This window comes from Athene cunicularia, assembly GCF_003259725.1.
Source record: "Athene cunicularia isolate RWA chromosome 9 unlocalized genomic scaffold, athCun1 chr9_part2, whole genome shotgun sequence".
Lineage (NCBI taxonomy): Eukaryota > Metazoa > Chordata > Aves > Strigiformes > Strigidae > Athene > Athene cunicularia.
Window position 1 is genome coordinate 2,146,612 of NW_020799111.1, and position 27,533 is coordinate 2,174,144.

At 43.1% G+C, this 27,533-nt stretch overlaps 1 protein-coding gene across 3 annotated transcripts in view; it reads right to left on the reverse strand.

The window, feature by feature from the left end:
* Positions 1-6: 6 nt before the first annotated feature.
* The window catches only part of MAP3K13 (mitogen-activated protein kinase kinase kinase 13), a 69,109-nt gene continuing 41,582 nt past the window's right edge, over positions 7-27,533 (reverse strand). For all 3 annotated transcript variants that reach the window (XM_026855500.1, XM_026855501.1, XM_026855502.1), the window contains 13 exons: positions 24,734-25,308; positions 17,655-17,838; positions 17,006-17,197; positions 16,055-16,213; positions 12,964-13,122; positions 11,200-11,308; positions 10,136-10,245; positions 8,852-8,968; positions 8,181-8,318; positions 6,418-7,162; positions 4,924-4,994; positions 2,166-2,463; positions 7-1,543 (listed from right to left, as the gene is read on the reverse strand). In XM_026855500.1, the coding sequence (XP_026711301.1) occupies positions 1,442-1,543; positions 2,166-2,463; positions 4,924-4,994; positions 6,418-7,162; positions 8,181-8,318; positions 8,852-8,968; positions 10,136-10,245; positions 11,200-11,308; positions 12,964-13,122; positions 16,055-16,213; positions 17,006-17,197; positions 17,655-17,838; positions 24,734-25,235 (2,886 nt within the window). In that variant the 5' untranslated portion in view covers positions 25,236-25,308 and the 3' untranslated portion in view covers positions 7-1,441. The remainder of the gene's footprint in view (positions 1,544-2,165; positions 2,464-4,923; positions 4,995-6,417; positions 7,163-8,180; positions 8,319-8,851; positions 8,969-10,135; positions 10,246-11,199; positions 11,309-12,963; positions 13,123-16,054; positions 16,214-17,005; positions 17,198-17,654; positions 17,839-24,733; positions 25,309-27,533) is intronic.

Sequence of the window (27,533 nt, forward strand, 5' to 3'; positions counted from 1 at the left end):
GGGGGGCGGAAAACGTGCTCTATCGTTTTGTTCTCTTTAAATATTGATTTAGAAGAGTAGTGTTTGAAGGGAAGGCACTATGAGTTCTATCAGAAAACAAATTTTTCTCATCTGCCAATGTCTCGGCCTGTCGCATACCAGTACTATCCTCACTTTCACCTGCAGAGTTTCAGCTTGAAGAAGAAACAAAGGCCTCAGGGTACACCCGAGACACAGCTGTGCCACAGACACCATCAAGATTCCCTGTGCAACCTGTTTTGCACAAAGCCTGACATGAAGGGCAGGCAGCTGTTAATGCTTTCAAGAATGTACAGTGAATAAGAAGACAGAGCAGGGCCAATGCTCTTCTCTAGGCCAGTGATTCCCAGTCTTCCCCCTCAACACACAGCTCTCTGCTGGTTATCGATGCTGTTGTAGGTGAGAGACTGCTTCTCCAAGTCCAGTACAGGCATGTCCAGTTTCCTCCCCAGAAGAGTGCTCAGGCTCTACAGAATGTGCTTTCCACTGTTTGCAAGTTCTTGCTTTTCCAACACTGATTTGATTGATTTCTTTGACTGAAACAGACAGGAGGTAAGAGGAGGAAGTAAACTGGGAAATGGCACGCTGCATCTGAAAGAGGTTTCCCTGCTCGACTGGAGATAAACACTGCCAGAGGGAAGCAAGGACGATGTTAAGAAGTGCTCTTATACCAATTCTTGAGGACGAGGTTAGAATACATTTGCAGGATCTCACAACAAAATGCTGATTAAAAAAAAGAAACTAAAAATCCTTAAAATAAAACCCACTAGTACATTCCTGGGGATGTATTGACTCAGAAGACCCTGGATGTTAGCACCTCGGTACCAATTTTCTCCAGGAACATGTCCACCTTCTGATTAAAAATGACCCAGCTGGTTATACTGAATACGCTTTGTTCACAGGTTACCCTATAGTAAGGTCTTTTTATGCTTACTTATTTGATAAGACTGAGTGGTTTAGTTTTCTTGATCTGTTCTCCAATCTTCACGGCCACAAGGCCTGGTCCCCTGTGAAAGCAGCAAGAGAATCCCCCTGCGTCTGTACACAAAGCTGTCCAGGCAGGACTCCCAGGATGTTTCTCTGTAATGTGCTTGCTTTCTGAATTATTTTTTGCAACAAGTCTGTGTGTCTATAAATACAATCCACTCTTTACAGTAAAAAGTGTTAAAATGTCAAAAAAATAAATATCCATGTTACAGTAACTAGATTATTCAATAAAATACATCCCTGCCATTCTTGATTGAAATGCTCAAAGAGAATTAATTTCATTTGGACATTTTCCAGAGATTCGGGTTATTGCAAATCACTCCTGGGGTGGGAAGGAGAAGCATCTTCTCTTCCTGTAAAGTGTGATGAAGGGGAATGAAGTGGAATCTCAGGGAAATCAAAATGCCAGTATCAGGAAGCTTTGGGGAGATCTGTATTACCAAGTAGCAGAGCTGCAGGGCTTATTGGTCCTGACTGTGGCATCAGAACACTCCCCTTCAGAAGAGTCACAGTCTGATTCTCCAAACTGTGCTGGGTTCTGCAAAGCAAAAGGAAAGGGGAAGACTTGAGCAACATTTCTGCACTGCAGGATCAACCACACCATCCAAAACCGTAACAGCAGACAGGCAAAGGTCACCACCAGCAGAGGAGATTGGCAGGACACAGGAGATAGACAACAGCACACAACCACCCTGCCAAAGGCCACTTGTCTCCCCTCAACAAGGGGACAGCAGAAAGATATCAGGTCAGAGCACTACCAAACACTTGAAAGACAGTAAAAGGAAGAAAATCATTCCAGCAAGGCTGCTGTGGATAAGTTTGAGGCAGACAGTTTATATCCATTCCGTTTCATTATCTACTTTACATGCTATTTTTTATCCCACTTAATGCAACTGAAAATCCAATGGCCTCCCAATATGACACTCATCTTGACCAGCAAATTACGGTTAGTTTTCTTTGAGCTGCTTTGCTCCATCTACTCATCTGGCCAAGTATGAGAAAGACTGGTGATTTAAGCAGTTGCTTTGCTGTAGTACATCTACCACAGCATTTCCTAAGGCAGTATCCAACTTTCTGCCCCTTGGACTCCTTTTTGTAACATTTATTGATTTATTTTTACTCAGCAGAAGGAAGAGGGGATAACTAAATTTACAACTCACCTCACAGCTGTGTTCATCTGCACAAAGTTTGCCCAGAGACATCTGAGTCTTGACTCTCCGCACAGCACACTCCTTGTCTGAAAGCCCATCAGACTGGGTGGAGATTTCAATAGGAATCTCTGGAGTCTGGGACAACATGTCCTCCAGCTTCTCAGCCAGCTCATCTTCCAGCTTTGTGGCCAGCTCATCCGGGCTGTTCGAATGATCACTTGTGTTCCCTTCCTCTCCATCTGACACAGAGAAGTTCTCCGAGCTGAAGGTTGAGTAGGACTGGCAGCTACTAATGCAGCGGTGAGGTCTGCAAACCAGGAGAGTAGTTCAGCTTGTATCACAGTGCCTCTGACTGCAGAGGAAAAGCAATTTCCTGGGTGCTGTGTCTGGATGCTCTGCTAATACCTGGCCCTGACAGACCCCACTCCCGGTGCCCACTCAGCCCTGGGTGAGCCTGTCCCCAGGAGCCCACTGCCAGCAAGAAAAGTTACAGCTTCTCAGTGGGCAGGTTTCTGCACACACTCTCACTGCACAAAGAACGAGCTGGTGAGCTCATTCAAACAATTCAAACACAGGGAATGCTGTTTCTGACATGTAGCATGTCTTTCAAGATATATATCACAATCAAAACCCTCAACATTAGTAGTGCAGTGAATGCAGAGTGGCTGCTACAGGGTTACAAGGATTTCCCTGGTTTCCTTTCTGAAGTATGCAGTGCAGAAAGCAGATTTTTTGCTTTTAACCGGCATCTTCAGCACAAGAAGAGGGCTCGCTCACCCGCTGTAACAGGCAGACCAGGCCACTCAGTCCTGTTCTCCCCAGCAGATATGGCTCAGGCACAGTGCATGCAATACTGTCTGGTTGCTTCTCCACACTGGGCCAAGGGCTCGATCCTTCCAAAAAATGTCTTTGAGCAAAACATGTCCTATCCCTAGAAAAGGCATCAACTCGCCAAGAGCCTCTTCCCACCCTAAGAACACATCTCCAGTTGAGTCATAACTGATCTGCAAGGCTGGCAGCTACAGCTCTGCAAAGCATTGAGCTGCCTTTCACATCTTGGAGCTATGGAAATCTACCACCTTTTGAATAATTTAGTTCAAGATCTACATCTTAAAATTAATCTCTTCTTATTTGGTCTTGTCTGCTACACACTCATATTAGCTGATCTGCCCTGGAGCATATTTTTATTTAGCAGTCTTTTGTCCTAAAAAAAGGCTGTACAGTAGGGTTCAAGCTAATTCAGCTGGGAATATCTGCATCACCTGGCAGCAGTCCCAACAGCCAAGCTAGAATGTAGGTATGTGTGCTCAAAAAATAAGCTCACAGTTACCTGAATGTGGAAACTGCCTCATTCCAGGATTCAACAGTAATGGTACAACATACCAATTGACTGAACACACCAGGAGACCCACAACAGGTCATCACACTGAATTCAGGAAAGGCAATTTGTCTTCCAAGTTAGTAAAACACAGAAGCAGTAACAATCACAGAAGAACCGTATGAGTCGGAAAACTCATCTAGCCCAGCATTCTGTCTCCACCCCTAGGCAGGAAGAAATAATCTGGGAGAAGTATGAGAACAGGGTGTGCAGACAGAGCCTACTTTCTCCTGGCATATCTTCCTGGTTTGTACCAGTCAGCAAATCAGACTTCTGAGCTGAAGATCAACCCTGGATGACAGTGTTTAGCAGCCACCAATGGATCTATACTCCATACATTTCACACTTATGACTCGTTTATGTTTTGATTTCCACAGCATACCTTGGCAATAAGCTCCACATCTGAAAACGTTTTGGATGGAAAAAGCACTTCCTTTTGTTAATTTTTAAACCCCCTGTTTGCTTCTCTAGGTGTCCCTAACATGAATGTGAGGAATCGTTCCTTGTCTATTTTCTCCATATAAATTACAATTTCATGCACCTGCAGTATCACCTCTCTTCCTGCTAGACAAACATTTCTTATGAATTTAATCTCTTCTTCTATGGAAACCATTTCTAACCATTCTTGTCACACTTCTAAGTACCTTTTCAAATTTTGCCACGGTCTTTGAGCTGGGGCAATGAAGACTGCATTTAGGATTCAAGCTGCAGGTGTGCCATGAATGTATACAACAGACAACAAGCTTTTATTTTCTTCTCTACTCCTTTCCTAAAAGCCTTTAACCTATTTGCCCACTGGATCACTTCTGCACTTCAGGCAGCTGCTTTCATAAAGCTATGGCACCAATCCCATGTTCTCTTTCCTGAGCACAGGATTGTAAAGCCCGCTGTTACACAGGCTGAGGTAGGAATGCCCCCTCAAGTCTTATTTTACAGGCAACACCATCCAATTTGATCTGCCTTGTTGTCCCCTAGCTCTTCAGTCCTATTTGAATTCAACTACAAAGGTTCTGGAGTCTGCTCCGCTGCAGCAATGGTTAATTAATAACATTTGAAAGAGTCCACAAAGGGTCCCAACATCCAGCAAGTCTGATTCTGGTGAAACAGAGGCAGCAGCTTATTTTTATAGCCTGAATAACATTATCAAGTGTGATCAAGTTGTGCTACAAACAGCCTGAAGCAGAAAAGCTATGCTAGAGATAATAGCTCAGAACAGGCTGAAAACAGTGAGTGAACATGAGGGATCAACCAACAGTGGATGTGACACACTGGATGTGATTCTGTTCTTTTGTCAGCACCTTCCACAGTTTCAAGGTTGCTGTGCAGCTGCTATGACTCCTCCTGAGTTTTGTCCTACCAAAGAGAGATTAGAGTGAATTCACCTTTTACCTTTGTCTACGAGGAAACTCCACTTCACTGTCTACTTCGCCCTCTTCCTCTTCTGAAGAGTCATCACCACTCTGGCAGAAAACAAGGACAAGAACAGCGTCACATTTATGAAAGAACAAACATGCAATCACATGGTTGCCCCTTGGTTCTCCAAGGCAAAGTCACCATGTCAACGGGTTGCAACAATCTAGACAAGAAAATAACCTGCATATCAGTGAAAACTGACTCAGACTTCTTACCAGGAGATTATTTCAGGGAGTCTTAATGCTGCCATTTCTGAATTTGGAGCAATTGACTTTGAAATGCCCTGGAGTACTTTAGCAGGCACTGAGTACATAATGTTCTGGATTTTTACAGAAGCAAATCAAGTAATTAGTATTATACTGAGATCCACATAAATTACTGAGCTGATCTGGCATTCTTGACTTTACGACTTCAGCTTTCTTCTGCATGAGTCCGTCACAGAGCAGGATGGGGGATGATGACACAGCCTTTGCTGGTGGGTTTCACCAACTAGGAAACCTTGAGTTTTGTTCCATTCTTTACCTCAGTAAGCGCAGAACCTTTTATTCTCCTTTTCCTATCCAAATCCACTTTCTGCACTCTTCATATTTACAGCCTCCTTCTATGCTATTCAACCTGCCAGCCCCTCATTCGGAGTCAGCCTCTATCTCATCCCATCCCCCTGTAATATGAGGTCCTTCTCCCTTCATTCTGGGCCCAAACCACACTCTTGGTCTGGTATTCATCTTCTTTCTCATCCAGGCCCAGATTTTCTGCTCTTTGAACTCCACTCAGACTGATTGCTACTTCTCTCCTCACCTGGATGAAAGCAGTAGGAATGAAGAAGAACTGTTTCTGTACAGCTGTACCATAACACCTTTTTGACTCCTGAAAAATCTCCACAAAATACATGAAAACTATTACATTCAGTCAAGGTGGACAGTTTCTGACAGGTGCAGCAAAAGGCATGTCTGCAATCACGGCAAATGTTGAATTGCTGTTCTGAGGTGCAGCAGCATTCATTTCTCAATGAAACTGTTACATGATATTTAACATCACCCAAAGAATGCATTTCTCCCTTCCATTGTTTTGAGAAAGGCTTAAAAACGTTTTGAGCCTGTTTCAACAACAGAAATTCAGTAGGCCAAGTTTCAGCTCAAACAAAAAATGGCTAAATTTGAAAGTAACAGAACTAAGCCCTATCAAAGCCACATTTGACAACCTTTGTTATCAGCAGTATGTTCCAACATGCCTACAGCACTTCTCGATAAAAGTGACTTTAAAAGTGTCTCCAGATCACAAGGCAAAATTAAGATAGGCATGATTTCTTTAAGATAAAGTTGTACATGTAACTACTGCTACGCAAGTGGGAAACATGGCTTTACTACTATCCTATATCCAGACACTAGCCTGTGCTACACACCTTTTGGTGGAAGGGGAAAAGAGGAACAAGCTTTGTGGTTTTTTCAAATCACTGTGCTTTGTCCTTACCTTTTGAAGGGGTCTTGCTTTGCAAGGTAGCACTGAGGAAGCCATGTGCTGGGGAGTGCCTAGTGCAGACGCTGACTTACAGCTGCTGAAGCCCTCCTCCTCCATTTTCTCAATGAACTGCGCATTTTCGTATAGGGAAACAGATGTTGGTGACTGAGAATGGCTCATCCCTGTTTCAACAGATGACATCTGTACCTGACCACTGTCCTCCTCCCTGCACTGCAGACAGGAATTATATGGATCTGGTTTGCAACACTCCCAATGATCAGCTCTGCCTTCTTTGCTCTCCAGATTCCTTCGGCAGTCTGCTTCCATGGCAGCGGAGATGAGATCGGGGCTGGAACCAGACATCCGCCTTTGCGCGTGGTTGCTGAGAGGGCTCCGCAGCGCTGCTGCGGGGCCAAAGTACCGTAAGTTGTTTGCGCAGTTGGCAATATCTTGTCCATGGGCATGAAGCCGTGAGTGATGGCCATGGGGATGGCTGTGGCCAGGTTGGTGCGGTAGGCCGGGGTGATGAGAATTATGATGAGGTGGAGGTGGGGGTGCATCATCTTGCACTGGCTGGTTTTTCAAGATCCCTGCAAAATCATTGTAGCTGCCTTTGCTGTTCCCTCGGCGGTGACGTGGCTTACTGCGGTAGCGGCTTTTGCCACTCAATGTTGACATTTTGGGACTCCCTGAGACTGGTGAGCCATTGGATGCTGCTTCTGTGCTGGGTATGCCCTCTGACTTCAGTAGATCTGGCCTGAAAGACAGTCAGGAGAAGTTCCATATTAAACCACAAACTAAGAAATTACATTGGCTTGGAGCCAGGATGAAGAGGCAGCTGTAGCCATAAGCACACTCTGCTTTCTAAAATCTACAGGCTTCCCTCCCCCCTTCAGCTGTTTAACTTCTGCATTTAGTTTCCTTTGATCGTCTCCACTCAATGTCCTTTCTATTCAGCCCATCATGCTCTACACTCCTTTCTTGCTGCTTTTTCCAAAATCTGCCACATGCTTTCTTTTTTCCACTCTTATTCTGATGTTCTGCTCCCAGAATAGCTCCCTCCTAAGACCTTGGTGTAGGGCATGTCTCTTACTATGTGCATATACATACTCAGCACAATAGGGTCCCAATCTGCTGATGGTTATCAGCCTGCTCATTTCAGAAGCACATGTGGATATTAATTCAGAAGTGATTATTCACTGTTAATCAGGAGTCTAACTCCTGGAAGTCCCAGAAAAAGGAATAATAAAATAGACAGCTCCTCTGAAAAAAAAAAAAAAATATATCTCACTTTTTGAAAGTCATGCAGAAGAGAAATAGCTGAAAGGACAGCATGAATTCCCAAATCTCAAATCCCAATTTTAATTCCTCAACAATTAATCCATGCTCCCTGAGGACTGGCTGATTTCCACAGTCCCTGACCCTGCTTACTACCATTCAAGTCAAGGATGATCTAACTACTCTCTGCTTGGACAGTTTGGAATTTGACATACACATTACGTACCTCCTGGCAAAGCACCATAATCTGTGAAAAAAGTCATATGAACCAAATGGTTCCAGAGAGCTGCCCAGGTAGAAGGGATGGCAGGATTCATCTCTTTTACCTCAAGGTAATTAAACAACCGGGGTTCTGAGGATCAGATCAGGCCCAAGAGTGAACACTGCTCTGGCTTGTCCTGTGTTGTCATCAGACTCAAAGGGAAGTAAGCTGCCTGCTCATCTCAGTGGGGACCTACTGCTGGTTCCTGGCACAGAACTAGGTTGTTACTTCTTACCGTTTAGTCTGGCTGCCCGGTTTATGGGAGACCCCTTTCCTCTTCATCAGCTTCTCCACTGTATTGGGGTGGATTATTGGTCTGACTGGGTGACGTTTGTAAGTCCCAGGGTATTTCTTTTCCACTGCTTGTTCCCTCCTGAAACATCAGGGAAGAAAAAAAAACCCAAACAGATCAATTCTCTCTTCATCCAACTGCAGCTCCTGCTGGACAGAAACACAGCTCTGCTGTGAGCACACTGCGTGCCTGTTTCTCAGCTCTGGCTGGGTGCAACACAACATGCTGTTCTGGGAAAGGACATAGTCATTTTCTAAATTCTCTCTGCAGAGATCAGGCAGTTGGAACAGGGCCCTGGTGCACAGTCCAGAAACAGCAATGATTTTCTCTTTACAAAGGGGCCAAAGGATGCCAACACCAAATGGGAAAGGTGCCTTTCTCCCAGTTAGTAAACACTGGGTAAAGATACGTGCACTGAGTGGTCTGCAGTAATCTACTCTTAAGGGGTCTCTCTCTGATTGTCAACTCTTTCTTTACCATGGAAGTTTGTCAGGGGACAGTAAATCTACAATTACCACTACACAGTTTAGAAATGAAGCACTGCTTTGGGTTTTTTTCCTTCTGTATGCATATTGCCACATGCATGGCATGTCATTATGCCCAGAGATACATACTTTATGAGCTCCTTCTCACGGACCTCTAGCTGCAGCATAATAGCACTGAGCTCCATGTATAAGTTATTAGCTCGTTCCAGCTTCCTCTCATAGTGTTCACGGATATCCAATGCATGTCTGAAAAACAGAAGTGTTGTTATTCCACAGTCTAACGTCCATGGACCAAGAGAGGAGAATAAGGAGAAGTACAGGTGCTTTAGGAAAAGGCCTTCTAAAAGTCAGCTATATTGCACTGAACCCAAGATAGAGCTTACAGCGAATGATGACTAAGAGCTTGATACAGCAGTGAATTATGATATGATTTAGAAAGCATTTAACGGCCTTGGAAGAGTGGCAACACTTCTCACAAGAGAAGCTGCAAATGCCTCAAATGCATCCACAAGACCTTTTGGCCAAGCCCCGATCATCCTGTTTGCACAGAGAAGGGGCTAAGTCAGCTTCTAAAGAAAGAAGAAGCCATCTGTTTATATTTCATAAAAAGCAATATGCCCCTACAGATACAGTATAGTTGCAGAAGACGTCTTGAACCACAGCTGAAAGATGTGACCATCAAAAGCTCCCTAGGGCTAGGGAACACTGATCAACAACTAGGTTTCCTTTGGTTTCTCAGGTTTGACATAAAACTGCTACTTGCTATTTTTTGTTTCTCTATGGTAACTATATTTGCAAAATTGTATCAAAGGAAATAACACTTTCTTAAGTAAACATTCCGCTTTCATTTTTAGGTTGGTCTAATGTTCAAAATTCATTTCAGTGTGTTGATAGTGTGTTCGCTTCCAGTGGACTGGGAGTGTGTTCACTTCTCTGGAAATAACTAATTTAAAGAAATTATCAGGACAGAGAAAGCTCACAGCAAACTGCAAGATGCATTTTCCACTGAGATGGATGTACCTGCTTCAGTGCTGTTATCACAGACACCAAAACTCAAGCAGAAACATTCCCTGGTAAACACACAAGCCTTTGACCCTCTAGCCTGGAACAAACCGTTCAGACTGCCCAAGAGCAGGGACAGGCTCTACTGTTTCTCTGTCATTTTCCCTGAGCCAAGCAGTGCTCAAGGCCTAGGGCATGCCTGTGGGAACTTCAGTTTCTGGACTCAAGGAATTTAGGCTGCCTGAATTTATACCACCAGGAATACTGAGTCCCCAGTAGAAGAGGAGCATGAAAACAGTCAGGGGCTGGAGCACATGCCCTGTGAAGAGAAGCTGAGGGCGCTGGACTCATGCAGCTGGAGAAGGCTGGATGGGAAAAGTGAGCAGTAAACATAAAAGACTGTTAACAGACCTCAGCTCTTCTCTTCGACGACGAATCAATTCTTCATCTAGTCGGTGGATACAAGTTCCTTCACTTTTAATTTTCTCAAAATGTTTCTTCACTTCTTCTCTCCATTCAGCCTAGGGAAGCAACTCACTTTCAGGTATTTACAAAGCATTGGAATCCCTGTTTGCACCAAAGAAAAACTCTTGGGCAATATTCTTTGTGTCTGCAGAAATTTACAGGTTTGGGTTGAAAACATGTTTCTGTTAGCTGAATTATTTTGGGTAACAACATTGCAGCATGTTTAGTTTCTGCACTTTCAAATGGTATTTCCAATTTTGTGCTCCCATTACATCAATTAAAACATATCTGCATTTTCTTTAAAAATGTTTTTTAAAAATCCTAACAGTCTTTTCATCCTAAGGCAACATTTTCTTCCCTTTTGGCATTTAGAGTAAACAGAAAGGCTTATGATTTGGAAATCTATATTCATGACAGTGATGACTGTCACTAACTATATTTGCCCCTTGAAGTCCTGGTTCTTTCAGCTGTAATAAACACACCTACTTCCTCACACCCCAACACTGTATAGATCCTCTATACTGGAGGCAAGGTTTCATTCTCATGCCCTCCTGGGGAGCAGACAATAGCTCACTGGGTAGGACTGAGAGGAATCTCTAAGAACATACTTTTAGATCTTCCCTGAAAGTCCTGGAGGCCCTTTACTGCCCTGTAATAGGTCTTTGTCCCACTAGCTGCCCTGCTCATCTTTACTATAAATGCAATGGTTCTGCTCCTAACAGTCTCGTGGTCTCCAGAACAACAGGACTGAGAGAACAGCTGGAAGCAGAACAGCTGGTGTCAGCAGTCCCAGGGAGAAGTGAACAAGACAACGTTGAGTTTCTGACTAAAGTCAGCAGATGTCTCAGTTTGTGAAAGCTTGGGTAAAAGATTTTTTAATACCTATTAGCTTGTTTCTCCTCAGGAATAAATCATGGATCTGGACTTCTGCTGTACTCTATGCAACCTCCCAAATCAGATCCTTGGAGCTAAACTCTAGTACTCATGGGCTACAATCACCCTCCAGTTACCTGTGATTTGAAATAGGTTTCCTGAGGAGTAGCCAGTACGTCAGCAGATGCGATATCCAGGTGCATCAGTGTCTGCCGGAAGGAGGGACGATTCCGAGGCTTGCTCTGCCTGGAGCAAAATAGACAAATACCCAAGCATGAGGTGAGGTTAACATTGCTAGTTTCTCTTCCCCTTCTGAAAGGGTTTCTCATGAGAACATACTCTGAATTGTGTAGCTGACAGATTAGAGAAAAGGAGATTTTCTGGTTTTCTCTTTTTCTGAATATGAGTTTCTTATGCTAGAGTTGTTTTGTATTCAGTTTTTGGTTTGTGATGATCGATTCTGAAGAAACAAAAAGAGATGAAAAACATTTAAAATAGGAAAATGTGATTACAAAGTGAAAGATGGGATAAAACTGAAACTGCTCCTAACTTGTTTGTAACTCCTAACTTGTTCATTATCCTGTTAATTTCCAAATTTTATAATGGGAATACGCAATCTAGTAGAAATTATAATTCACATTCAACAAAACGGGGTGTCTATAAACACCAAACATATCTAAATTGCCATACAGTATATGCCTGATCCTACACTGTACTGTAACGCACTGAACATCTCTAAGATCACATTCAAGTACAAACCCATTTGTATCTTTGATAAAAAGGACCAGCACTCAAGCTTCAGGAGTGACCCCACCAGACTTAGTGCACGGATTCAGTGCTCAGGACGAGAAACTGCAGTTTCTGCAGCCACCTCTCCCCTAGAAACCACCCACTTCCACTAGGTGGGGATACAAGCGTGTGTACTTGCTGCGCAGAGCCGCACAAACCGCTCCTGCCTCTCGCAGCCCTGCGCAGCAGCAGCAGCACAGCCAGGCAGAGCGCGTCCCAGCACAGACACTGCAACAGCACGACCTGCTGCTGCAGAACTCAGGCTCAGCGGGGTAAGCAGCTACTTGAGAAGATCTATAGGTGCTCTGGCCTGTTATTCCCTTTGTGCTATGGAGAGGATGGCTGGGAAAACTCATGGAGTGGGAAAATGCCAGAACAATATTTACACGTGGTGTCAAAATGCAATTACAAAGACAAAGCATTAACCCAAGACAAAGAATTTAAACTCTAATCTGGCATGTGAAGGAAACTAAAAGCATTTTCCATATCTATATACACATAAAATCCTGTTTTCACACAGCTCAAAAGCCAGTCACAAGTGGTTTCAGAGTAAAAAATTATTTCCTTTCACTCTGGAGCCAGCCTCAAGAAATTTTACACCTATCTTTCTCCCAGCTCCTTTTCTCTTCACACAGAGCTACCTTTTATCACCTACTTTGCTACAACAAAGCGACCACCTCTGTGAAGGCTACTGAAGATGATCTTCTTAATGCCTGCTCCTTATTCACACAGGACAGGCAACTCATGGGTAACTGTCACCCTGCTGGGGCTCCCATCAAGCTCTGCTCCCCACTTCTCTCCTGCTCAACTCCTTCCCCAACACTAACCTGTCTCAACACTGTCTGCCCACTCCCACCCCTGTCCCATCCACCCTGCAGGTCTCTTCCTACTTCCTCTACATTCCAAATGCCCTTCTGGGGCTCGGGCCTGCTGCCATAAGGAAGCAAAATTCAAGATGTAAAAACTTACTGCTCTTGTGACAAGTGTGAGAACATTTAAGAGCCCTCTACTTGGCACTCAACACTCCCACCCCAACTCTGGTTTCATTGGTTTTACTGGCAAGAGCTGGAAGCCAGCCCTAGGTCTGCACAGTGTGGGGTTCAGGCTCTTACCAGGTCTGCTTCATGAGGATTTTGAAGCCATCTGGGCAGGTGGAAGGGACAGGAAGGTGCAGGCTGTTACTGCCCACTCCCCAAATGATAGCCGAAGAGTCCACATCCTTGTAGGGAATCTCTCCAGTAAGCAGCTCCCACAAAACTACCCCAAATGACCTGATGAAGAAATAAACCAGGATAAAAGCTTCTGTGTGAATTCAATTTAACAGAAACATCTGGAGCTTGAAGAAGAAATACTGGTAAAACAGGGAAATAGGTGTGTCTGATCTGACATTGCAAGTAGGTGCAACAGTGTTTACATACTAGTTTTTAACCAAGAGTAGCTATTTCACACACCAACTTCTTCCTCTGTGCCAACCCTGGATTGAACACCAAACCACACTAGATTTCACCCACCCTTTCCTTTTTCTTTGTGAGATTTTAAAAACCCTAAAGCACATTTTCTGTAGAGATTAAAGCTTATTCCTGTTAAATGAAAAGGAAAGTTAGCTTTTCTGAGATAGACTTTTGACTGTTCTTATTGGTAAGAACAGATCATCTACTGCTGGACAGACAGAACTCATAAGTTTCTTACAGAGACAACACAACAAAGGTTTTGTGGGAGTTTTTTAATATTTCATTTAACTTCTTTTTTTTCCCCCAAGTCAAAAGCTCCCTCTGCTGTTATTTGTACTCCTAGGTAAGAGTTTCACAGGTTTCAGACTGAGTACTACAACTACTGCAACACAAAAATTAAGAAACAAATGCAACATGCGTAACTGTCAGTATCAAAAGCATGTGCACTCTCATCTGATATTTCTTTTGTGCTGAAGAAAGGAAGGCTAAAGTAAGAAAAAAATTAAGAGAACTGACTGGAAAAGAACCTCCTATTACAAGAACTGAAAGATACAGGTAAGAAAACCTCACTTTGTTTCTCTTCCTTAGTGAAATTGTCAGTAAGGATCAAAAATTTAATTTATAACAACAAACAGTTATTAGTCTTATTTACAATCTTCACCAACAAAACACCAAGGAAATATCAAACCAGTCAATACAGAGATAAACAAAATGCTGCTGAGTACCAACGCCACACTTACTGCACATTAACAACAGGCTGAGATAGGAGGTGAGGTACAACCATCTCAATTTCAAACCCAGACATATCACCTTACGTGCATGCCCCATCCATCTGTGGGACACCATGCAAAGCTTGCTGGCAAGTCAAACTAGGTGAAAAGTGAGAAGTGTGTTTCTGGCTTGTACTAATATCAAGTTGTTTTTATTAAGTACAAAGGAACATCTAAGGGACAAACTGCCTAGGTCTGAACAACCATCAGTCAGGAAACAGAACTTCATGTGGAAAATGTTGCACTTTCAAAGCCCATTGGCTTCAAACCAAAAGAAGCAGAATTTGAACATTTTTTTCCCTGAAAATTTTTTTCTGTGGGCTGCAGCAAAGCAAGGATCCAGGTGGTTGGACAAACTACCAGGAAACCCCATCTGATTTCAGCTTTGTTATGATTAAGAACTGACAAAGGATTTTCAAGACTCCTGATAAGATTATAGATTTTTTTTTTTTTTTAGCATGCTGCTAAAGATGAGAGAGTGCAGACACATAAGCAGCTTAGGAACTGTTCTCATTTGTTGTCAGTATTCATGAACATAGCTTTTACTCATCTTGGGGGAGGAATGGATGTCAATGAGGAGTTTGAGCAATCACCACTGCAGCAGACTCAAGAGGAACTTGCACCAAAGACAATTCTAGGTTTGCACCAAAGAGCAACACCTCTAAGTCACTGAGGAAAGGCATAAAGGAGTGTCCACAGTCCTCTCAGCAGAGCTAGCAGCTGGTTTTTACTGGACCTGATGCTCCACACAATATTCCTGACCCTAAGCCACTCTGAAGGTGAAAATCCAGCACCATTCCTCCTCACGAACCTGTGATTCAAAGGGAAAAGCTCAGAAGACAAATGGTGAGTGTATTTTTTTTCCAAAACAACCCAAGAGTTTCTCCTAGAAGAGCTGGCTATGCATATGGCCTGTTACATCCACACAAAATGAACATGCAAAACACTGTGGGCACAAGAAGTGTCATATATTACAAGACCTTCCCTTTCCCTGCAGGGAATCTTGACTTAAAGTCATGACCCATCTCCAAGCTGAATCACCACCAGCAGCAGGCTGCTGTCTGACTCCACTCGCGCTCTGAACCACCTGTGGCTTTGACCTGCAGCTTCATGCTGCCTGAGGAAGGTGACAGCATTTAAAGCCGAAAAAACTGCAAGAAGGAAAATACATCCTGGCTGTAAAGCAGAGAGAAGGGCTTTTGTCCTGGCTACTGACATTTAATATGCAGAAATAACAAGGCAGGAATAGAGATGCGATTCCCTTCAAGACCCTGAAACCTGTGGAGAGGCATCCCAAAGGAGATTCAAGGCTGAGTCCTCTCAAGCATTTTTAACAGCACAAAGATCTGAACCTTTCCTTGTGTTGCTTTGGACACAGAGTACCTTTCACATGGGGTGGTAACAGGTGTTCAAAACTCTTACAATGTATCCTGGTTTCCCCCTCTTGGATCCGGGGTTACATTCACTGGACTATAATCCCGTGGCTGTACACATAATGATCAAGCCTAGTATGCAGAAAGAAGCAAAAGGTGCTCAGACCCTTCAAACTAGCAGAGTAGAGGCCTCCCTACAGTTCAGGCATGGGCCTGAAGAGGGTAGAAAGCAAGGAAAAATACCCTCGCTGCAAACATTGCTGAGGGCGGCCTGAGCATTAGGAATGGAAGAAAGCTCTGGCCTGAATAATGACACAGGGAAGAACAGTTGCGTTTAATTCCTCCAACACACAGACAGTCTACAATATATCTCATTAAATACCTTCAGATCTCAACACACAGCTTTTACATATGTATGTCATTTATTTTTCCATTATAGCCCATGGTTCGGTAACAAAGTTTAGGGCACTGACAATGGGAAAAGGAATAGTCCACCACAGAACAAACTAACCCCGTGCCTAGAAAGGGATGAGTGCTCAATATGTAAAGTGTTGGGAAACCAAGTGGCTAAACAGAATGTGAAGATACTTAAAAATTAATACTACTCACCAGATATCCACCTTTTCAGAGACGGGCTCATTGCGTATCACCTCGGGGGCCATCCAAGCCACAGTTCCCGCAAAAGACATTTTGGTACTTTTGTCACTGAGTTCTTTAGATGTACCAAAATCTGAAATTTTTACTGCATCTGTGTGTGTAACTAAAACACTGGAGAAATTAAAAAAAAAAAAAAAAAAAAAAAATGCCACAACAGCCACTGGGAATAAATCCTTTCTTAATCAACACTGACAGTTGATGAGGCCATGCTGTTCATTCACAGTTGTAGTACAAGTGAAAAAGATTATCCATCTTTACCAATGAAAGCACTCACTTTCTTTTGGGTGGTTGCATTTTGTGTTTCAAATGTATTTCTAAATACGACAAATCAAAAATCAATCTCGATAAAATTGCAAATTACCAAGTCACTGAAGATTCACCATGTCTGCGGACGTTTCAACATTTTAGTAAAACTGTACCTTAAACTGAGCTGTAAACTATCTAAAACTATTATCTTAACTCACTGTCACAGTCATGTCACAGGCTAAAGAAGTGATAAACATCTAGGGAATAAGAATATAAGCAGCCAGATAGCTTTAGTCAGAAAGCAACAGAGAAATGAGAGAAACTTCCCCATAAACCGGGGAAATAACAAAATAACAAGAAGGAAAAAAAAAAAACAAACCAAACAGAAGGCAACAGAATATCTCACTTTCAAAAAGGACCAGACACCATCAAATCATTAGAAATATTTCCTGACTGCTATTTATCATGTAAGATACTGGTAAAATTTCCAGTCTTGTTAAACTGCAGCACAGGAGGGGAGTGCCAACAAGCATCATTAGTTTCACTCTCATTAGTTTTGAGTCAACATGGAAAAAAAAATAATGTGGCTTCTGACCTAACATTAAACTATTCCTCAAGAAAAAAGAAAAAGGTGGATGTTTAAGTAACTAGACTCACTTTGGTGACTTGAGGTCTCGATGGATGATTTTGTGAAGGTGCAGATAATTCATCCCACTTGCAATCCCCGTGGACCAATCCACAAGCAGCCGAGGGGTGACTTTCCGCCCTGCTCGCAGGACTTCGTAGAGCTGTCCATGTGCACAGTACTCCATGATAATACAGTAGCATGGGGCTTGAGTGCAAACTCCCCTGTCAAAGAAAACACACAGCTAGTGAGGAGCAGTAGAGTTCCAGACCAACTCTCAAACTGGCAATCAAGGGGCAGGAAAGTAACTTATTTATTCTGCCTGGGCAAGGCTCTGCTAACAGGTCTCCTTCCTGAACAGGAGGGAATGTTTCCTGCATGCTTTGGACAGAAGGAACCTCATCTGGGACAGGGGTGGGTTTCCTTCAACCTCCACACCTGCAGATTTGTGGGGTTCACAGCAAGTGTTTTGTAAGCCTGCATGCAAAGTGCAGCACTGGGTGAAAATGGTGTCCATAGCTTTGCTTTCACAAGAATGTGTGACAATTTGAGAGGAAGGATGACCACCCATTTTGTCCTACAGACAGCTTAGTTCCTGGATTTTAAAAACTTGGCCAGGGTAAATAGGCGAATGGCTCTTCCCTGAACAAAGGTACATTTCTAACAAGTTCCACAACCTACTTGAACGCAATGATGTTAGGATGTTTGAGTTTCCGCAAGTGCTTGATATCCGTTTCGTTCTGATCTCTCACTTTCTTGATGGCCACCTCTTCCGCCCGGAATTTGCCCAGGAAGACAGCTCCCTGCGCACCGCTGCCCAGCCACTGCAGCTCCGAGATCTCCTCAAACGGGACCTCCCAGGTATCTAGGCACAGGTAAGCCAAGGGGATAACCATAAAAGATCAAGACCACAAAAACATTCTCCTCTAAGATCACACCAGGACAGCACCTGCCATCTGCCTTACTACATCTCAAAGTGGACTTTTCTAGAGGTAGGAGATGGCACATTCTCCTGGTACAGGCACAGCTGAGGCACACACAGCACATGCTCAGCCCCAGTATCCCTTTCCTCCAGCTTCTCTCCCCCACCACAGCCTGTTCCTTTCTATCCTCCCAGCTGTTCTTTCAACAGAGCTCACCACCACTGCTAGTCACTCAGGTGAGCTGCTTCGACTTCACAGTTGCTTTGCAGGCAGCAGTTTAGGATACCAGGGACACTGGATTGGCAATTTAGGGAGGAGGTCCTCTTTTATGAGAGATACCATCATCAGTGATGATATCTCTCATAAAGTGCATGACTCCATTGAAAAGCATAGATGAGGAAAAACATTTAACATTGACAACTGACAAAAAAAAAAAAAAGAAATTTTGATGATTTTTCTCCCTGAAACAGGGCAAAATTAGGAAATAAAAGGGAAAGTTGGGGGTGGCAGGTTGTAAAACAGAGACCAGCAACCACCCAGCACAAAGCACATTAACTACCACCACCAGGTTCAGAAACAGGTCTTTCCCACGACAATGTTGCGTATATCAGTGTCAAATCGAAAAAAAAAAATATTAAGGGATTCCTCCTCATCTGCATGGATCTTGTAAGGATACTGCCAGAGTGGTCTAGTAGCACTGTATAAACTGTTTCAAGACAGTTGTACCCATGAGAACAGAAAACTTTGCTATTTGTGAGTCACCTTGAAATTGCCTTAACAACCCACAAACAGCAAGATGAAAGGCAGGCAGTAATTTATTTGCTGTAACTCAATAAATTCATAAGTTTAGAGAATAAATTATTTAGTAGCAAAACCAACAAGTAACCCCACTGATTTCTGAAATAAAAGGAAGTCGCACCTGTATAGATCCCTATTTCAGATCACTACAAAGACGTGTCTTCATTCATCCAGTCTCCAAGCCACTGGGGTGTTCCCAGGCCTGCAACTGGGATTATGCAAAAGTGTTCATTTTAGATATTGTCGCCACTGATGGGAAACTTATACACCCAAACTGTCTCTGGACTGATCCTCATTCAAATCTTTCCCTTAAATCATCCCTGCTGGACATCTCCTGCCAAACGCCTGCTCTCCAGGCATGGCCAAGGCAAGCCAGCTCTCATCTGGAGCCAGACCCCAGCGCTTGTCCTGCTCACTGAACTAGAAAAAAAAAACCACCACATTGTTAATCTAGAGCAAAAATTTTCTTCGACTTGGCAGGGCAAAGTTCAGCTCTCAGCACATGTTTCTGTTCCAGACACAAGTCTGGTTTTCATACTGATATATCCACTTGCAACCTTACATTGTACAAAAATATTAAAGACAAAGCATGCAGCTCTCAACTGAAATGCATAACTAAGCAACTCCAGTAACCGTGGATTGCCACAGATATTCCTTATCCTCAGTTTTCAAGAAGGCAATATCACCTTCACAGTGTCATGGCATGACAGCAAACGTATCCTTTGGTATTGAATGCCTGTCTGTGTAAGAACCTAACAGAAACTGATGGATGAAGCATGCTGTGACCGCTATCTTGACCACAGGACATTCAAGTATTTTAAAATAATAAGCATTCTTCTTCACTAAACAACTTCAGCAATTTTTTGTCGCAATACTTTAACTGGTATTTAATTCTTTAGACATTTGGACATTAAAAGACAGTTCTTTAAATAATGAAAATAAAAGAAAATAAGGAAATTCATAAATAAATTGAGAACATCTATTTCTATTGAATTCACATATGCATTGCTTCTGAAAGAAGGTGGCAAATACAGTTGATTTTTGTTTGTTGACAAACAGTAGTTTTACATGGCCAACAAACTATTCTGTTGTACTGAAATAGATGCTTCTTTACATGTGAGAAGACTGTCTTTCCTGTACAAGGCATGCAACACTGTCATTTATTTACCTAAAGCACCTGAAGTTTGTAAGCAGTAATGGGTAACTATACTGCCATCACCTAGGAGCACTAATTTGCTCTTAATATTACCTATTAACCTTCACAGTGGCAAAGGCAGAGAGAGATTGTAAGCAAAGTAAGCAAAAGTTCATGCGCTTCCTCCTGCAAAATCATCTCATTTTTATTTGGGGAGACATATGCTTTCCTATATCCCACTTGCACCCTGACCATCAAGGGCATGAGTCAGGGAAGAGGTTTCAGTGTAGCCATAATCAGTGAAACATCCTACATCTCTGGGAATTTCAAGAACAAAGAGCCAAACCTTATGCAACATTTAATGCAACAATAAAACAAAAATAAAAACAAACACCTTTCAGTATAGAGAAGCATGTTATTACATTTCAAGACAGCCAGCATCAGCAATTCGTTTGGCTTCCATAACACATCAAGCACTGAAATTCTTTGCAAAGGAAGTGATGCTGGTGGAGAAAAGCACTGGACTATGTTCAATTGAAAGCCAGGATTTGTTAGCATTAGCGGTGCAAACCCGTAATTTCTACCACAACCCAAATCTACCGATTAAAAAATACATCTAAATTACCCTGTGTATGTGCTCCCGGCCACTCCCTGGGACCACCCTCAAGGACAAGAGGCCAACAAGGGGCAGTATTACAAAGTCAACCTTCTCAGTTCTGCAGAGGGGCAATGGGCAAGGCGGGGAGAGAGAGGACTCAACGCACTGCCAGCTGAATACAGCTGAAAGTTGGGAACCTGCACATCACCTAAACAGCAGGTTATAAAGCTCTCCCCACTGCCTGTGTAGATCCATCCTGAACACCCCACAAAACCCTGAATTACGGCTGTTCCAGCTACGGCACATCTACACAACAGGTACGATGAGAAACACAGCATGCAAGAGGTGATGCAGAGACCTCTGTCATCTCAATCAACTGCTTGAATCAGAAAAGGACTTGCATAAACCAGCTGCAAGAACTTGGGTGTGTGACAACCACAGTTAAGCCAAAGTGCCTCTCCAGAAGAGAAACAGCTCAGATGATCAGCAGGGTGGACAGGAAACACATTTGGACATGCTAAGCAAGACTCAACTGTACTGCCAGCCTTCTTCAAAAAGTCCATTAACATTGCTTAGCTAAACATGCTTTGACATTGCTCAGACTTCAGGGCTTGCTACCACTCTCCTAGCACTACCCCCTCCTCCAGCAGAAGAGAGACAAGGATATCTAGTACCAGGATGGAGCAGTTTTTATTCCAGACTCTTCTGGGCCTAAAGAAACCTGTGGGATCCTTCCCCTAAATAAATTAAAGTGTAATAGCAGCAAGAATTACACAAGAGCTTGTGTTTCTAAGGTGATTAAGAACCATTTGAGCAGAATGATGGGAATCTGTTTCCCATGGGGAAGAAATGAAGGAGCAGCCTGAGCCATTGAGTCAATCTATTTGAAGCAAAATTTTGCCGTTCACCAGCGCTGGCTGCTCGCCAGCATTGGCATTATGACAAGAAGCATCTCTGGTTTACAAAAAAAAACCACGAACACAAGCACGCTTCATAAAGCACCTTGCTCTCCAGGTTTACACAAAAATGCACACAATGACAGTAAACGTGTAACTTGTGAGAAGGAAGGGGAAAGCAACTCCTGAAGACAGGTTCTTAATCCAAAGGAAATGGCTCAGAACTCCACTGAATCTGTAGAAAACACAGGTCTTAATATAAAGTGCTAAAGTCCCAACAAATCCAAATTAAATAACTGGTAGACACAAATTAAAGAACTAAGTATACTTAAACCTCAGATAATCAACTGGCAGCCCCTGAGCAACACATCAGCAATGTCTCCCTGCAGGAATTCACCAAGCAGGTAGAGCATTTAATTGCAGCAATTGGCATTGCTTAGTCAACCAGCAGACCAACCTGCAGCAACTTCCAGCTGACCAAAGCTTGCCCAGCATGGGTCCTCAAGGGAAGCACAGAACAACACTCCTCTTGATGACCATCTCAGACATTGAGAAGGAAACTCAAGGAGTAATTCCAATAACAAGACAATGTGGAATCATGTAAAAGTTGTTCTTATCTTTTCCCCCATTCACCAACTGATGAGCCAAGCCTTTACAGACAATACGTACTCAAGTATCATATATTTGCAAAGGGCATGAAACCTATTTATATTTTACTGCTTGTAACCACAACACTACCACCATGTTCTAGAGTCTGGGCCTGCAGGAGATCCAAGCCAGGCAAGCAGGGACACTGGTGAGCTGCAAAAAGTACCAGGAAGCATCTGCAGGTAATATCAAGTCCCCCATGGCTGCAGGTCCAAACTGGACTCCTACCCCAGTTGTTGCTGCAGCCCAACACAAAGGATTGCTCCTGGATAAGGCTTAAAATAGTTGTTTCATGAAGATGGGGGAAAAAAAAAAAAATCATCTGCATAGATCTGTGGCACCAGACCAAAGCTGTAAATAAGCTTCCAGGGGAACAAAAGGCCACCACAAGCCTCCCTCCAGTGCTTAAAAAGCCAGAGACATTTCCTCGGCCTGTCTTCTCCAAACACACTTGCACAAACACAAACCTTGCATCCTCTGTGCTCTTGCTAAAAGACAGCAAAAATAAAAGCAATTGCATACATCAGTTACTAAACTGCTGGCTTGTATGTAGCTGATGAAACACACACAAAGCAGATTTTCTGGTGGCAAGAAGCAAGAATGAGATCATCTAGAAAACAGAACATGAATATTCTGACAAAATACTCGAGTTTTAGCACAGAAGCAGTTTAAAAAGGTTTATCCTCAGGTAACAGAAGCGTACTATTACCATCAGAGATCTGTCCAACTGATCAGCTTCAGAGGGAAAAAAAAAAAAAAATAATCTTTTCACTCCCATTAATGACAGTGAAGACGTTGAAGATGCAGCTAAACCACACAGGCCACATATAGCACACAGCAATTAATACTCAGCCATACCACATCTGTAGCCATTGCAAAAGTGCCCTTTTAGGAAGGGCCTAATGCCAACAGCAAACTGCAAAACATCCATGAATCTATGGCTCCAAACATGCTGATGACACTGAGAACAGCAAGATAAATTCTGTGCGTACAAAGAGGAGCTCTACATGCACCCCCCCCAAACACAACAACACTCTCAGCTGCTCATTTTCATTAGTTAGCACTTCAATCTTTTTTATTAGTGACTTTCATACAAAAGAAAGTGTCCCCAGTGGGCCATTAAAGCACATATTAAACTGTGGTCTCCAACACATCTGCTGCCTCAATTATAGGTGAAATACAATCCCTTCACCTCGCAGGTAGCTCTCCGGACGCCACCCATCTGAGCTTACAGGCACAGGCGAGCACCAGACAGCTCAGCAGCTCCCGGTGATGAGAGAAGTCTGATCTGGTGAGGCAGCGCTCGTATGGGATACAATTGCTGGAAGCAGACGATGTAACTCTGCATCTGTGTCCTTTCCTTAGAAAGTCTCTTCCAAAAATCACCACATCTAACTCCACATATTGTGCAATCACCCGATAGCGTTAATTCCCCAAGGAACTTCCAGTCACCTGTTTTATTTACAGACCCAACCACGTGTGACACACCGAGTTTACGCCATGCAGACAAAACTTAGAGCCAACTTTGCCAAAGGATTTTCAAACCAAGCAAACTCTTGCTGAGCACACAGGTCTGACAGACAAGAGGCTGCTGCTTGGGTGGCACCTGCCATTCCACAATGCAGTGGTGGGTTTCCCCATTCAGAGTTGTGAACTGGAAAAGACTGACTCTAGGAAGGATGAGTAAGTTTATTTCAGGGCAGATTCATCCAACATGTTATTTAGCAGCTCTGTTCCCTCATATTAGGAACCGTTCCCCAACTCAGCTCTGGGGTTTAGACATGAACCACTCAGATGGGTTTTCTGACCACATATCTTATAATTTGTCTATGCCAGAAAACCATTTGATTAATACTGAGTCATGATCAAGCAATACAGGAGACTTCTACCCCACGGTACAGTACAGTGGCCAGGCTGTTCCCATTTTCGATAAGCCTCAACCATTTCAGCTCCTTAATTCTAATGACAGATTGTTCTTTTCCCATCTGCCACTTCCCTCCCCCTGTGCTAAGGGAGAAATTAAGATATCAAAGGCAGAGCATACTCTGCTCTCCAGCTTTCAGGAACCCCTAAAGATTGATGTACACAACTGACTGGGACATTACTTATTTCCAAACTACATATATTTTTTTATATATATATATATATATACATATATGTATTTATACTCACACACACTCTTCTAAATTTTTACATCTAAATGAAAAGTATAAACATTAAAGAACATATGTCTGGAAAGATAAGTACCAAATGGTATTTTAAAAAGTAAAATTACTCCTGAATAAAAAGACATAAAAGTTCAAGTAATACACGCACAGAAAAGCAATCCCTCTGCTATTTGGTGGTGAACCAAAGACAGCCTTCACAAACACAGGAGTAAAAACGCCTCTGTCAGTGTCTTTCACCTGGCATAATTAAAATACCTATGCATATGTTTTTCATCTGGCATGAAAAAACTGCAGAAATTAAGCAGTTGGTACAACCCCTGTGCTCAACACAAATACTCGGTTCAGATTCAAATGCTGTCACAGCAGCCTAAGGCATGGGTCAGAACAGGCAAATTGGTTTTGACTTCATCATGAGCTGCCTTTGCTACAAATGACAGCTGTTGCCTGTACAGTGCAGGATTTCTCCTTGCAAACCCATAATAGGGCTGCACAAGACAAAAATGGTCACATGGAAAGCTGGGAAAAAGCCCTGGGCTGCTTTCCTCACCTTCACACATTCCCCCAGAAGCAATAAAGGTTTGTTTCCCTGCTTACCTTGCTGTTGCAGTTTGTAGTCTGTGGAGTATGCCTTGCCTATGATGTTCCACACGGGCCTCAGACAACCAAAAAGTCCCTCAAGAAACCCTCCACTCCCACTGCCTGATCTGTTGAACTGGACTTTAACATCATCCGCTCCACTGTTGCCCTCTCCATCCATAGTGTTCCTGTTGCCCTGAGGAATGGCTGTTTCAGATTCATCCTGCTCTCGCAGCTGCAGCACGCTGTTCTCAAATTGGTCCCTAGAGTCCTCACTGATGCTGGTCAGCACTGCTGCAGTGACCGGGCTGCTCATGTTTTCAACGAGGTCTGCTTGCAGAAAGCCCTTCTCACGCACATCTTCTACGAGTTCGGGGGACGGGTGGTTTCCAGTAGGTACATGTTCATCATGTAACCTACTAAAGTCTTTATCTTCACAGAAAGCTTTGCCAATTGAGTTTGGAGAGGAAGACAAGCTCAGGCGCTCCTGAGTACTGGCCATGATGCTGTGAGTGTGCATCAAGGAGATGGTCCGAGTTGGTACTTAGAGGATTAGTACAACACAATTCAGATGTGACACATGGACCCAGTACCTGAAATGAGAGGAAAAAGAACAACTTTTAATTTTTTATTTATGTATTTTCACTATGTGCACTTTCACAGAGGCAAGCTGATAATTAACTAGACATTCCAGACAACCACTGATACTTAGTAAATAATTACTGCCCTAAGAGCAGCAAATAAATTATTCCAACAGAAACTCCACTCACACAGTACTCTCAGTAACCTACTGCAGAAATTGCCTGGTAAACAAACACCACAAGTTTTAGACAAAAGCCTAAAGGTCAAAACCATGAAAGACTCTTTGCAGCAAAGAGATGTTTCTTCATGGTTACTATAGCATTTATCAGATTGAAACTGACCCCCAGGTGTTTCCCAGCTCAGGTATGGTTTGAGCCCAGTCACTGTTTCTGGGTCTGGCACAGCCCACAAGCTCAGAGTACCTCTGCATAATCCTTGAAACAAGGCATTGGAGAAACAATGCACAGCGATACAGGTGGCCTGAATACACCCAGGGATGGTTTGTAGCTTCTCCCTCAGAGCTGCACCTAGTTATGACCATCCTGGTCCTTTGATCCTTTCAAGTTCAATGTAGCAAGACACGTTACATTCTCTAACCATGCACGTCACCTTCATAAACAACTAACAGAGAGCTTCACGGGAGCAGTAACCCTCCTCTCTGAAGAGGGTATAATCTCCTGCAAACCTGAAGAGCATCTCCTCCCACTGCTCTCTGCTTTCTCTCTGCTGAAGTTCCTAGTAGGTTGCATATAAAATCAGAGCTGATGTCCCTTTTAAAAAGTTTCCCCATCTCTTGCTACGTGCTCCGCTGCAAGATCCTTTTTCCACAACCCAGCGTAGTGTCACCTTTCTACAGAGCCAGGCTGACAGCCGGAGCTTGCCCTGCGATAGCTGCCCCACTGCCAAAGCACTTTCAGGGTAGAGTCACTTCCAAAACAAGAGTCCCAAACTGCACCAGAAATACTTATGCGCATTCAGCTTGTAACACAGAACAAAGCCTGATTTTAAATTCCACATGAAGTTGGAGTCAGGGGAATGGCATTAACAGAAACTATTTTGTGAAAAAGTAAGATCAGTTACACTAGGTGCAAAGTCCCAGGCTCTGCAAACAGCCACTGAAAGGAAGAAAGAGATGGCCAGGTAGCACACAGCCAATCGAAAGGGAACAGCTCAGTCCCAGAACTTCTCAAGATGAGGTCATTACAGAGATGAGAGATAAGGCCTTCAGCCCGGTGTATGAAAAGCTCATGCCCTGGGCTTCAGCCCCTCTCCAACAGCAGAAGCAGCAAATGGGAACAGCCAGGAGCCTGTTTTACATTTCTGTATTTCTGCCTGATCACGTGGGGTGTGCATAAAAGCTTTGTTAGAAGAACATTATTTAGATTGTAAACTTCATCTTTTAAAAGAAAGCAAAAGAGAAAGTGAGGCAAAAATTGCAGCACAGTCCATACTAGTAAAGGAGCTGAATTAGACAAGCTCAGGAGTGAGTTACTCCTGACCTACCTGTGACCAGTTTTACAATGACTGATTTCCCAGCATGAGAAGCTGTAGGGTAACTCTAGTAGTACAGTTACCACTAGGAGTTGTTATATGATCACAGATTTTGTGGTCAATATAAAGAAGAAGAGGGAAAAGTTTCAGAGCTGAGCAAAATTCCAGAAAAATACCAAAACAACTCCAATTCAAGATTCCTGGGCACTGCCCCTGTTCATTTCCAAAAGTCTGAGAGACACAAGTGATTCTTTAAACAAAAGCAAAGTGTGACCAGTGTTCCTACAGAGAAATCTGCTTTTCATAACACAGTATATTAAGCAATGTAAATAAAACATCAGTCAGTTTTCCCTGCAAGAAACCCTAGAGTAAGAGCCAAAGCAAAAATGTGAGGTAACAGTGTCCCAAAGTATCTCAAACTTCAACAATGGGAAGTGCGTTAAGGATTAAATCAGACTTGGAGGATAAAATTGTTGCTGTTATGTGACTCAGAGTACACTAGCATAGTTTAGGAATTGGCTTTTACCTTCCTGTGTAGTTTTCTGACTTTGGAATGCTTGATTGTGTAGATTTAACAAACAAAGAACAGCTTTTCCTGTACACATTTCATATCTTCCTCATTTCTAAATGGATTATGAACATCATATATGACACCTTTCCTCCCCATGCATTTCTCCATATTTCCTGGGACATTAAGCCTCTCATCCTGCTGTTGAAGCACCACCACATATATATACATTATGCT